At 35.7% G+C, this 14,652-nt stretch overlaps 1 protein-coding gene across 1 annotated transcript; it reads left to right on the top strand.

The window, feature by feature from the left end:
- The first annotated feature begins 1,503 nt into the window (after nucleotides 1-1,503).
- LOC134805092 (uncharacterized) lies at nucleotides 1,504-12,403 on the top strand. Its single transcript, XM_063778383.1, has 3 exons — nucleotides 1,504-1,663; nucleotides 4,441-4,746; nucleotides 11,658-12,403. Exons 2-3 carry the CDS (start codon nucleotides 4,453-4,455, stop codon nucleotides 12,135-12,137), a joined length of 774 nt encoding a protein of 257 aa, XP_063634453.1. The 5' UTR covers nucleotides 1,504-1,663; nucleotides 4,441-4,452; the 3' UTR covers nucleotides 12,138-12,403.
- The last annotated feature ends 2,249 nt before the right edge of the window (nucleotides 12,404-14,652 follow it).

Here is a 14,652-nt window from a genome sequence, read left to right as displayed (position 1 = left end):
TTTACAGTTTCCCAACTATGTTTTGAGGCGGGCTCGCAGTTCCCAAAGGATGGGGCCTATTTTCTGTGCGTAGATATAGCCAAATGAATGTTAGGATTAGGACCTGCGTGAGAAACAAACTATTGCTCAAGAGCGTGGCAGGCCATGGCTTGCAACTTGGGTACTTAAGTTGGGGCACCGACCGTACTTATTAGCCTTATAATGAACATTTCATATGTTGCAGTCTAGACAGACTAGAAACAGGCGAAACTAATTATTTAGGAGCTTTTAAAATCATCTAACAATTTTAACGAACAATTGTGAATAAGTTTTAATTTGCGTTTCAGAGTGCTGCGAAAAAATCAAAAGGATCTCGTAATCATGACCAGCTTACGAAAACATAATAGGTAAGTAACGCAGGAAAGTTTTATTAATCATAGTGCATGATGATAATTGATGATCGAATTTCATCAATTCCTTTTCCTAAATTTAGTTTATAAATAAACTTTATGTTAACAGTTAACACTTTCCAAAATCTCTGTTAAACTGTGTCTATTGGCTAGCTAACAAAGAATTGGGAGATCAAACTAGCCCCGAACTTTTATCGCTAATAGCAAAAGAATGTTCAGTTATACCGCCAACGAGTTTTCAAGATAGGTCTTTTTTAATTTTATATTTGTTGGAAGAAGAAAAGTCAACTTATCTTTGCTTGTGCAATTTGCTTCATTGAATCCAATCTGGAGTAAGTGAGCATTTTTAATGTGTTGATTTTATAATGTTTCTTTACTGTTTAGCTTGGATTGAATTTTACATGATATAAAATAGGTATTTGGTACAGTTAACAGGTTAAATAAATAAATAAAAACATTAAAAATATATTATTTTAAATAGACACGACTTGTCACGTGATCAATTATACCTACCCATGTGAAAGTATTTCTGACTTTTTGAGAAAATCACGTCGACTGAAGGATGTTTTTATTTCTGATTTGCTGGTCGTATGCATGCACTTTCGGATGGCCGGCAAAGTTAGGAAAATTGGGGTAAGTATACCTAAATTTTTTATTGATTTATTTATTTTTTATGAGTCAGCCTTCTCTTTGTGTACCTGTACAAAGATAACACGTCATATTATTATTTAATAGGTGCTTAATAGCACATTACTATACAAGTGCGAAATGTACGTATGTATATTATACAACGTTTTACAATAACTTAAGACCCTTTTCGTCATACGCACGTCCTACAGGACTAAATAGTATTTTGTAAAGGATATGTGACACTGTAAAACTATTTTTAAGTATGTACCTATGTAGTTTTGTGTTAGGTACGTGTAAAGTGAAATGTGTACGATGTTTTCATTCCAAAAGTTGTAGATTTCTTTACATTTTACTAAAATAAAACATACCCAACACGTAAAATGCAATACCCATAACTATGTCATCAATATTTGGCGTTCTTTCAAATGTCACATCAAATTGACACAGTAATATATTTGCTCCACAAAATCCGCGCTCGAGTTTTCTTTTCTTTTCCGGCTAGGAAATCATTGTAAGCAAAAGTCATCACGTATATTTTAGCATGGCTCACAGTTAAACATAGTCACGCCCACACCTCGCACGCGCCGAAACCGTCGTCAGCGGCCCAGTCCCGTCCGCCGTCTCGTCGTCTTAACACGTTCCAGGTCAGTTCTCCTTTTCATATTATTTTTCTTATCATTATGTATCTTCGTATTCGATTAGTGCATGATTTGTTTGGCGAAAGCGCTCATGACAGTTTACCAACAGACGTTTCAATGCATAGCGATTTTTTTATTACTTTATTCTTGTTATAGTGCTCTGTTGTGTTAACTTAAACCATAAGAACAATCACATTTCTTAAACCTCAGTCGTCAGTTTAATCAACATATGTGCTTCAGATTAGAGTTATTTTTAACTGCGCTGTTCAACATTCACTGAGTGCACATTACAATACCTCGTGTCGGACAGACAAAAACCGGGTTTTCGTTACTAAAAATATACCCGTATCAAATGTTTGCGAAATCTATTTTGAAAATGTTCCACTGTTCGCACCGCCGGTTACAGATCATTCATCACCGAGAATGATCGATCGAATTATTCCGAATACGAATCGTTATTAATTTAACTCTAATTATAATTTCATAAATACATTGTTGACGCAGGCCTGTAGTTCATTCCGCACTTGTAGTAAATACTGGTTAGCATAAAAACAAATTCATTGACGCCGAATATTTTCAATGACTTTCCGGCGGGTTCGTGCCAAGAGTTGGTTTTATCACGAGTTAATTGTGTAGAATTACGTCAAGTCAATAATCCTCGTAACAATCGTGCGCTACTGAACAGATGCTGTTGATGCTCGCATCCAATCTTTTATTTGAAGATTAACTTATTGCACGCAAGACAGTCATGCGTATGTAACTAAATGGCTTGAACACCATTTCGATTGTTTTGATGATTGATGTCAGCAATGAAACATTGCATATTGCGCTACATTTAAAGAAACACTGTACAGTGTTTTTGCTGGCTGGCTAAAAAAATAACAAAACACTATCGATGGCATATGTGAACACCAATAGCGCCAAACAACAAGAACAGCCTTCGAATTTAAGAAATTTGTTATTGATTCAATGAGAAGTGTTATGCGCCGGCAACAGATTTCAAAACGAGATTAAATCGTCATCAATTATAAGTTCGAACTGGTCTTCAGTACTTTTCTATCGTGACTTTGGGTAGTTTTATTTATTTAGCTAAATAGATTTATAAGCATTGCATCAAATCGTGAAAGACACGTAATAGGTATATATTATATTTGATTTCATTCCACATTCCATAAAACACCATTAATATTTTTTCAGGAAAGAAAATAATACTTATTTACATACTTAAGTAGGTACTTGTTATGTTTTATTAATTGGCTCCACTATAAAGGTAAATCATTGCAAAGTGCTTCATCGAAAATCTATACCTACTTGCCTTTCGTTTTTTGGTATTAAAATAACAAATTATATTAAACACCCTTTTAATGAAAAAAAAGTAAATGTTCACCGGATACAAATGTAGTGCATAATTGTTTTCCATCATCGTATTTTCGCTGAAACATTCGTAATCCTCATACTATTTCAGTGAACCTCGGTACTTTTTTTACTGAGACTGACTGAAATAGCATGACACGTTAGTACCTACGTTTCCGTGACAATACGATGGTAAACATTTATGCACTAAATCTGTATCAATTTATAGGGATTGAAAAACCATTCATAGGTGTCATTGATCGTTTTTAATTTTGAATGACCATTTATATAAGTACTTACTTGTACAAGTACACTGAGTCCTTACTTGCAACACAGGAAATTGTTCTGAGTAGGTTAAGTAGACCTTAAAGTATAATAATTAATAACCGGCCAAGTGCGAGTTGGACTCGCACACGAAGGATAAAAAAATCACGTTTGTTGTAATGAGAGCCCCACTTAAATATTAATAGACAAACAGACAGACAGACGGACAACGGAGTCTTAGTAATAGGGTCCCATTTTTACCCTTTGGGTACGGTACCCTAAAAACAACTTTCAATAAAAAACTCATAAAAATATAAATGGAGATATAGCGGTAGTTTATATATTAAATGACAATGCCAGTTATATTATAATACTTAATATATTTACGTACATATTATTGCATGTTTCCACACAATAGTTAAATAGCAGCGCGTCACTGAAGGTGGTCCCATATAGCTTTTGTTGTTAACCTACTTCATTCATTACGTTATATTTTTCAATTTGCTCTTTTGTTTTTGCATACTGAATAACGACGGTATTACAATACAATAAGGATTAAATTTCACTGGATTACTTTATTCCAATACAACTTGTTAAACTTCTGCGCCGAAATGAGGTAAACGAAACAGGTTGCCCTAATTATAAAGGTCTGTGTTCATGATAGTAACATCAATATATCAACAACATGTTTCATTTGTCGACAACCAGGGCACTTGATTCGTTCCATGTCGACCACCTCACACATAAATTTATATTTGCGTTGTTATGTCCCTCGATATTGCGTTCAGTTGCCCTTTTGTTTGTTCAGAAAAACCGTAGGTAATGAAAGGCTGCAATTTTTTGAACTTATATACAGTAGGTACAGTTAGTGCTACAGCTGGAAACCATCCAGACGAATACATATATATATATTGAACACAAATACATATTATTTAGTGTCGATTTTTATAGTGCCTGCCTACTGATGTTTGATTAAGTTGATGCATTATTGTGAATACTTATTTTAATCCTACCTATTTTATAATACTGGAAATTAACTGACGTCAAGTACTGCAGTCGAGCCAGATCCAGCCAACATAGAAGCATGCCAATCGACATTAGTTGAATATTTTTGTGCAATCTTAGAATACATTAGAAATTAAATGAAGAATATTTTGTTTATAAAGATCGAGATCACCATGAGCCGATTTGGTCGAGCCCGGCGCACTCGCGTGTACGACTGTAACTACGACAAGGGCGAGAGCTACTACCGGCCAGTGCTGGACCGGCTGGACGGCAAGATCGCGCCCAGCGCGTCCGACCACGCCGACCGCGACCGCATCCGCGCGGACGTCGAGCATCGCATCAAGCACGCGATGGACGGCGTGGGCGCGGAGATGGCGAGAGACGAGCTGTTCGACGTGAGGGGGGCGCGCGCCACGCGTGGCAGGCCGCTCCCTCCGGCTTTCGAAGAAGATGACCTGGCTGACGATGTAAGCTATGCACATCTTTCTACATACATGTCATTGTATTAGTTAATCAAAGAGTTTAGATAAACTTTTAAGATTTACTTTGTACATCTTTTTTTTTCAAAAGCTAAATCAAACATTAGGCAATGATAAGATCATATCATGAATATCATCTAAAACAGAATGTCTGGGAGACCGAAATTTGCTCGGAAAACATATAAAAACTGAAAAATTCGCGTTTTCCCAGAGAAAAGATTAGATAGCAGATTTCATCGAAACCGTTAGAGCCGTTTCCGAGATCCCCGAGATATATATAAATAAATATACAAGAATTGCTCGTTTAAAGGTATTAGATAGATAGATATAGGGGGAAGTCCCCCTGTGGTGGACACCTATGCCTTTTTGAAGAAACTAAAAAAAGAAGTATTTGAAAAATTATATCTTTATTTATGAATATTTTAGTCAACAAACTTTAGGATCAAAATAAAATAACACAATTGCCACTTCAATGCAAGTACATAAACTAATTCAAAGACGAAAAGTAAACTTTAGTGGAAAAAACTAATTCGTTGAAAGAGGCAGCTAGTACCGGACGGTCTATACCGGACGGTTTAAAATCATTTGACATTTATCACAAATATAATATTCTGAACATTCTGGAATGTCAAGCATAGTCTTCCTGCGCCAACCTATGGCAACTGGAGCACTGTATCCAGTCTTCATCATAGTCTACACATACTCCCAATGCTTCAACCAATGGCTGCTGTTTTTCTTCCTTTATTAACTTCGCTCTTCACTTGATTATTTAGTTTCCCCTCAGATTTTTAGGGTTCCGTACCCAAAGGGTAAAACGGGACCCTATTACTAAGACTTCGCTGTCCGTCCGTCCGTCCGTCCGTCCGTCTGTCACCAGGCTGTATCTCACGAACCGTGATACCCAGACAGTTGAAATTTTCACAGATGATGTATTTCTGTTGCCGCTATAACAACAAATACTAAAAACAGAATAAAATAAAGATTTAAATGGGGCTCCCATACAACAAACGTGATTTTTGACTAAAGTTAAGCAACGTCGGGAGTGGTCAGTATTTGGATGGGTGACCGTTTTTTTTTTGCTTTTTTTTTTAGTTTTTTTTTTTGCATTATGGTATGGAACCCTTCGTGCGCGAGTCCGACTCGCACTTGCCCGGTTTTTCTTTACATTTTATATCATTAGCTTGTTTTCCTTTATATATCAAAATTTCACTTCTTTCACACCTTATTTATTGAACTTTTTTTTCTTCTCTTCCATTTTCCCTTGCCCATTTTTCTATCCGAAACATCGTGGGTACAAAACGAAAAACTATTTCACTGTTCAGCGTTACGGGACTACTACTGGATTTGCGGAGTAGGAAATCATTACAATTATTTATTGTGTACCTTAACTATTGAAATTATGTAAAAAAAAATGTTATAGATTACGAAATTTAAGTGATTAGTAAGTTTACTAAAAATAAACACATCCAGCTGAACACAAAAATAGGCCAAAACACTCACCCGAAACTTTGCGACGCAGCGCCTTTCCTACAAAAACACTAAAAAACGCTCCCACTGTCGTTGCGCCCGTCACAAGCAATGCGCATATCGTTTCCCACTTTTACTTATCCTTGAATTGCGCACGTTGTTAGTTGCCTAGATAGTATGTGTGTCCGGCATTATATGCCGTCCGTGGTTACGGGACTTCCCCCTAACCATGCTATAAATGATGACTAAGTAAATACAATCTGATGCAGTTTAAATCTCATTAAATTTAATACCATAAGCAATACTAGTGCAAATATCCAGTGTTCCCGACCAGGCTTTAAATACGTCACATTATTATAATTTAATCTAAAAAATTCTGTTGACTGGCGTTTCCACGCTGTCGAGCACGTTTCATAATCCTGATAAACCGTAGGTACCCTTCATTTTTTTCCCTGGATTAACGCGCGATTTAAGCCTTCTTCCATTTCCTTTATCATTTATATATAATTTTAAACGAAATAAATATATAACTACGAACGAAAAAAATAGAAGTACATAATTATTATTATGACTCGACGTGATATTGATATACCTACATAGGTATTACAATGGTCGCGATTCTCCCTATAGGAGTATTAGCCCATTACGAGTTTTAGATATAGACAGCTTTTTTTGTAATGAATCGCCGTTTTTTAAGCCAAGCAATGGGCATGATAGGCAATGTATGGTAATGTCGGTAATCAAGAGAGAAAGATAAATTAGGTAGGTACTTTTATTAGTTGAGGAAGTTGACGGTAACTAAAAAGTATGAAGTTGTTTACAAATATTAGGAGATGTATAAGAACATCACTCACAAAGTTGGCTCGGTCAAGTTATGTTTTAATGTATGGGGAAGACAAACAAATTATGTCCAGCATTCAATGAATATAGTATGATCCCTTGGGGTATGGTGCTTTACGCACTATTCTACGCACACTAGTGTCCCATCCCCTCCCCCTGACGCAACCCCCCCTTTTAGCATGAGATGGGCGTTTTCAGAAATAAATATTGACCTAAACCTGATTCTTTCACATCTGGACGTTCTTGGGCTCATTCTACTCAGAATCGACAGCATTCTCCATCCCACCATTAAAAAAAGATGTCCCAAAATGTCCATTCCATTACGTCACGTTTTAGTATGAAAAATTTTTTCACTTGTATGTGCGTGACGTAGTGGAATGTACAATTTTCATACAAATTTTTGGGACATTTTATTCAGAATTGAATATGCTAGTGATTCTGAGTTGAAAGAACCCAAATACACCGGAATCTGTGAGAATCGGGTTTTCGATATTTATTTCTGAAAACGCCCAAATAATAAGTTATGTCCCGGTTGACGACTTTTTTAGTTTTAAGTGACAAGTGACACTACTTACGTTCATTAAATTCGCACAAGTTCTCCTGAAATCCCCTAAACTTGGATGTCGTAGTGTTATTTATAAACTGCTAACATTAATAAAAAAGAAATAAAGGGAATCAATGAAATTAATTAATTTAAGAAACGCTTTTCAAAATGCTGACTGTTACAAATAAGTTCGTTATTTACCTTTGACGTATAATGCAACTTTCTACAGAATTCAATGGAATTCGGTACATTTATTAGTCAACATTTCCTCTTTTTTGTTAATATTTAAGTATCGTATTCAACTTACCTACGGCTTTTATAAGTACATATATAAAACTGTTCAGTCTCGTGAAAATTTTAAAATGATATAGCTTGTATCATGTTTAGGACGGTAATAAAGTTTATAAAGGAAAAACCACAAAGAGCATTTGAAACATTGTCATCGTCATAAGACAACTCAAACTCATACAGTTCGAGTTTGTTAGGATCGTCTAAATGAGAGTATTGACTGATGAAAGAAAAGTGCAGTCCGACAAACAAACATTTTTTTAATACTGGATACATTGGTTATGTCCGCGACTTAATTCACCTGTGATTTGGTAGATTGCTAGCTGAAAGTACTAAATACAGACTCTCAATTAATTTGCTATTTATTAAATACCTATCTAATAATATGTCAATCCAGCTAAAATTAGAATATCCACTAATCGTTATGTACTTTGGCCCCGCACACGTGGGTTTATTTTTAGTACGACACCTGTGAGTAGGTCACTAGTCATTCCTGGCCAATTGTGCAGTTCGTTTGCTTGCAGTCATCGAGATTTGGAATTTGAATTTAAGGATGAGTAGGTGTTCTACTATCTATATTAATTATATAATAAATGGTTAGTTCTCGATTCGCCGGTTTCTTGTTTTGTCGGATTTCTCTTTCGACGTCACAATTCACAATCTGAGTAGGTACTATAAGAAAATCCGACAAAAAAAAATCCGGCGAATCGGGAACTAATCTTTTAATGTCCATGTTTACTACAAGCAGCGGTATTCAGAATTCACAATTAGGTTTGATAAGTCCTTGTCCCAATTGTTATAATATGACCTTGACACAACTCGCAGTGCATCTCGCGCGTTTTATTAAGTGTGGGTGAGGTAGAATAAATAATTGTCATTTTGAATACTCTTAAGTAATTAATTTGATAGGTATAAAATGTTATTATTTACCGTGTGTTTGTTTATTTTTTAGGATCAGTTCATGTTTGGCACGAATTCAATTTTCCATGTGTTATGCTGAAATACCGCGTCGTGTTACGTCGAAGCTGCGTCAGTTGTTTCTAATTAAAAGCTGTGAATCCCTACGAAGTTAGAAGTTTTACATACGACTGGTTGAATAACCAAATAAGAACGACTGGACGTTTTGGCAATCTTGCCAAGGATTACATGCTGAATTACGAAGACTTTAATATAGATTCATCATGTTTTATTATAAATAACTCATGTTCTCAATGTCGTTGCAAATAATTAAATATTTAACAATCCTCTATCCATCGCGTACTATTTGGGTTTAGTCTATATCTTTAAGTATAAGAATGTAAACAAACCACAATCAGGTATATTGGGCACATCGGTGCTTTAACTGACAGAAGTTTTACTACGATATATTATATTAATTACTTACTCAACGTAACAACGAAGCTGCTGTAATCGTGATATTTTGTTCATAGGAATATATCGGGATGATCTGATTAATCAATAGTAATTTAGTTTTGTAATATATGCTATAACTTCGCCCTAGTAAAGAACCTAAAACGCGGTCAAAATATTTAGCCATTTGACGGTAGATGAAAACATTACACGATTAAATGAAATAGGTTAAAGCCAGAACGATGAAGGAACAGTTCCAGGCAGTTTTCTATTTGGTTTATTTGGTTGGCTTACTGATAAATGTTTCAAGTACCCGAAAATGTAAAAAAACACATGGTTTACATTTATTTAATTATCTAAAGATACAAGACTATAAAATTTTAAGCATTTATTATTTTCTTGTTTAATACGAGTATACAGCATTTATGCATTCGTATTATTTGTCGACTATGCCTATTTACTTATACGTACAGTTATGATCAATTGATCATAAAATAGTAAACATGGTTCAGAAACTTTAATTTCTCGTCTTTTTTGTGTCTCCCGGATTTTTTCCCGCCGTACAGGAAACTCCCATTCGAATAAAAACCCTCGCCTTTAATGCTGCGCAGATAAACTTATTATATACCTAGAGTGAGATAATATTATTAACAATGGGGCTCTCTCTGACAATGGTGCTTTTAGGCAATAGAACAACAGGCAAAATCCGATTAATTAAGCCCCATGATCAGACACAGACACAGGTTTATCTTTAAAGGGATACCTACTATTCGTGGAAATCTAAAAATGTCCCAATAGTATGGACCCGCTTTGTTCTTAATCCCTCTAAATCCCTTCACGCACTCTAAGAGTGGAGCACACAGCTAACTAACAGCTTTTAAATACTTGTATTTATAAAATATCCGTTCCGTATCCCGTCCGTTCCTGTCTGTCAGCGGGTTGTACCGTAAGAATCGTTATAGACAGTTAAAATTTACTCAGTGTCTGATTATCCATGGCCGCTAATACAACAAATAATGAAAATCAAATCAAATCAAATGGACGGTTCCCTTATCTATAAAAAATGTGACTTCTTGATGTTTTTTTTAGAATTACCTATTGTCTAATAAGCACTTTTCTCACGGGCTGTAATAAATTAGACGGTTGAAATTTACACACTATGTGTATTTCTATGACAGCTGCAACAACAAATAATATATATAAAATTAAAAGTGCATACAAGTTTCTTATATTAATGTTATTTACCCGACAGTTCGACGAAAAGAAGGAGTTTATTAATCTTTAAATGTATGTCGGTCTTTTAATACATATCGGGTGTCCCTAAAACCAACGCCAAGTGCACTAACATTATAAATAAACTTAAATTATATTAAAAACATAAAAGTAATTGATTAACTTTTGGCAAGTTCTCTCCCACAATACAAATCGTGCCCCTAACAAGGATTCCACATTCTATTGTAAAGTAAATTTGAGTCCATACCCGCCGCCAAACTTGAGAAACTTGGCCATTCTTAATGTGTTACTATTGTGTCACAATGTAAGTTTCGATAAATGAGACGTTTCAAGTACCTACATTAGTTTCCACAAAATACTTTACAAATATAGATACATTTCAGTCCAGCTAACTTTCCTTAAGTTTTAAATTAAATGTCACGCCTAAAATCGAGTTTCTATATTCGAGTGGAGTGTATCAGCTATAAACCTTGATGCTGAAAATCTATTTCTGGAACTACTGTAAACAAAATTGGTGCGATTATGTTACGAAACTATTTTATTGTATACAGTTTTACGTTAAGCCACTATAAATAAGATTATTAAGACCACCTTAATACTTGTGTTGTTATAAAGATATAAATACTTACATAACATGAAACGTGATATAAAGATATATCTAAAAATGAGGGAGTTGGTATGTAAAATAAGTTTGTCTAATTAAAACAAAATAAATGAGCACAAACAATTCTGGATTTCGATAAATTCATCATTTATCATCAATTGATAATTTTCCACCCATCTCGTAGAACAGATCCACCCATTTCGAGAAGAACAAATATCCCATTATATTCCTCGTGCTTCCTCAATTAAGCAGATACGTACTGAGGTTTATAAAAATGCAAGAGTGGATTTTCACCAAATTATTTCGGTCGAGGACAATTTTCTATTCGAATAGTTCCGAGTGTGCCTTGGTTTTAACAGCTATTTCTTAGTGCAAACTATGTAGTTTTCACAAGTGTAGTGGTGAAAACTAGTTTTATAGGAATTTCAAAAGAAAACTTAAATTTACATTATAATCGGTCGACTCTAGCTTTGGTTCTGTTTGAACATGATTACCCTAACACTACTCGCATCGTATCGGTATCACATGAACCAGTATAAATTACTTAACATAAGTTTATTTATTTAATTTCAGATCACAGAATCACTTAAGCGAATCCGCGCCGGAAAGAAACAGTCTCGCTTCGCTGAGGATATCGACTTCGAAAACTCAGTATCAAATCTGGAAAACCGCATGAGGATCTCTGATAAAATTTTGGAGACAGTTGGCATCGGCCAGTCCGAAGTTAGTGGAGCGAGACGTGCTCTGCAAGACAATGAGGAACGCACAGAGAAACGCATCGCTCGCAGATTGAACGAGGAGAACTCGCTGACAAAGTGGACCGCTTTGAAAGACGACGAGAGTGCCGCAGCACAGCGCGCGAAAGCGAGCCGCGCGCGCCTCTCCGACTTGGAGGACGAGATGTCAGAGCTGACAGAGCGCAGCGCTGCGCGTGAGAAGCGCGCAGCGCGCCTGCGCGCCCTCGTGGCCGAGTCCGACGTTGACGATTCCGCCGTAGCCTCCACCAAGATATCCATCAGGGAACAGAGGGAAAAGAAACAAGTCACTTTCTAAACGCTCCTAACAAATCGACTATCTGTAATAACTACAGACTTTCTAAAACTTAAATTTTTAAGTATTTATGTCGAGTATGTTAACACTATATTATAATTATTGTTTGAGGTAGAGGAGTTTGCTAGGAAGTACACTCCTGCATTTTCTTTTTGTACAATGGTGAGTTGATGTTAATTTTATACTCGTTGGAAAGAAGAATAAGGCGCTACGTATTTCCCTGTTTATTTATTGTTTTTAAGTAAATAAATACTTATTCATTGTTGTGAGTGGGGTCCATTTTATTTATCACTGTGTATTCTATGTACTTACTACTGTAAACTCAGGTAACTATAGTCCTATTTACAACTATGATCCAGTTTTTGACGTTGATTATTAACGAGCCTTTTTGATTTGTACTCGTTTAATTTATTTTGGAGCTTACGAGTAGATAACTTATGCTTTTTTATATATTAGATACTCAATATAATTTGAAAAATATTTGGACATATTTTACTGGAACTTGAATTTGACCCATAGTTGTAAGTTGTGGACTAAAGCTGCCTGATTTTACGATACCTAAGTATATATTCTTCAGTAAGAAAGTTGAGAACAGTCTAGTTAATGGTTTTACAAGCGGGCATATTTGTTGTTTAACCCCTCGTGCATTGATATTGATATACATGCAAACAAAAGATTCCAAAATTGAAACAGTAGCGTAGTGAGTGGTCCGAAAAGTGGAATCTTGAGCTTTGCGAAGGTTAAACAAACTTTACGACCCAGTAAAACACAATTTTTTCACTACCCCAGCGAGAGGAAAATACTAACTGTACGTATTATAACATTAAAAGTCAACTCCAATTGAACGCTATTAAATATTGCATTCATAGCGTAAAAGTCGCATTCAGTGCGGATCAAATGAAAGCCGATGGTAAATGACCATAAAAGGTACTGATTTGACCTCTATGTTATATTCAACGAAAATTAATGGTTTTAAAGAAATTATCGACTTTCTTCTTCTACTACTTAATGATAAGGAGGTATGGAGTCAATACCTCCTTATCATTAAGTAGTAGATTTTCGCAATTCACACAAACCAGTAACACATTGAGTAGTCGTAGTCGCTTTCCTCTACAAAGAGGCAAAACGCTGGCATCAGCTACGAGCGTAGCGCTACGAAAACGATGGCAGTGAATGTGTTAATGATCGTTGAACATACATGGGGTTCAAATTGGTAGCACTATGGTACTAAAATATACCTTTACCCGTGTAGATGGCGACACTTTTTGACATTTAACAAATTTAAGACATATCGGTGAAAGAACAAGCATCATAGTCAAATGGCGTTCTAAAAGTTTTAATCAGTCGTCGAAAGATGGCAGTAAATTTGCTGTGGGTACAAAAGTTACTTTAACAATCTCTTTGCTATATGTATGTACTTTCTTTATAAATTTATAACACTTACGCCATCTGTCCCAGTTTGCGAGAAACAAGATGCGCAAGAGTTGGCTAATTTATGTTGGTTGGAATTGAGATAATGAACTGTGCGCAGACGCGCATAATAGTTATTACTATTGGCGGTAGCATCCGCTAGATGGTGATATGACTGATATGCATTGGGAAAAAATCGATGATCGACCGGGGGCGAAAACTCGATCTAGCTAGGTTATCTCTGGCAAAATGCGCATTTTGGAGGTTTTATATGTTTTTCGAGCAAAGCTCGGTCTCCCAAATAATAATAAGTAATGACCAGACATTGAATTATAGATGACAAAATTAAATGTGTAGGAAGTTCACTGATCATCGCGTTTTTCTGCAAATGTGTCTTTCCGCATATAAAGAGATAATAGTAACTTTTTCATAATGCATTATTGGTACTCAAGAACAAACATATGCTGACTAATCATCTTATAAATGCTGATACAATACGTTTATTACTCGGCATAAATACGCTTATAGCTACATAGGCGTATTTATGCCGAGTAGCGCTAAATTTAAGTATCTTCGGAACTTATAACAATTATATACCTACTATAATTGTTATAAGTTCCGAAAAAAAAACCCTACGCAATACGCATTTGCCAATAAAATCCTTTTTATACCAGGAATACATTATTTTTTGAATAGAGCTGTGCTCTTCAAACTGCTGGATCGATTTTTATCAAGGAAACTCGCTTTCACGTAAAATAACCGCATCGGAATCGGTTCATCTATTTGGGAGTTACGATGCCAGAGACAGACAGACCTACGATATTAGCGTCAAACATAACACCCCTCTTTTTTACGTCGGGCTCTAAAAATCCTCCAAATCAAGATAAAACGCCACGCGGTCAGTGCAAGGCCAACAAATGACTACCTACCTAATTAGATACACAAAACGAGCGCAAATATATCTACAGGCGGTTTAACGAACATTATCGGTAAGTATATTAACTTCGTCATAGATTTGTAAAGCGTGCATTCAACTTAGGTATTGATAATGCTGTGTATATTAAAAGGGTTTACTCTATAGGGAATATTAGGCAAAGCTCTGCGTAGA

This window comes from Cydia splendana, chromosome Z (assembly GCF_910591565.1).
Source record: "Cydia splendana chromosome Z, ilCydSple1.2, whole genome shotgun sequence".
NCBI lineage: Eukaryota > Metazoa > Arthropoda > Insecta > Lepidoptera > Tortricidae > Cydia > Cydia splendana.
Note: the sequence above shows the minus strand (reverse complement) of the source record. Positions and strands in the feature narration are given on the sequence as shown.

Excerpts from the sequence above, each read along its gene's own strand:
- LOC134805092 (XM_063778383.1), top strand. The coding sequence starts at position 4,453 with ATGAGCCGATTTGGTCGAGCCCGGCGCACTCGCGTGTACGACTGTAAC. Across the intron at positions 4,747-11,657 it reads AAGATGACCTGGCTGACGAT|ATCACAGAATCACTTAAGCG; the intron begins GTAAGCTATGCA and ends ATTTAATTTCAG.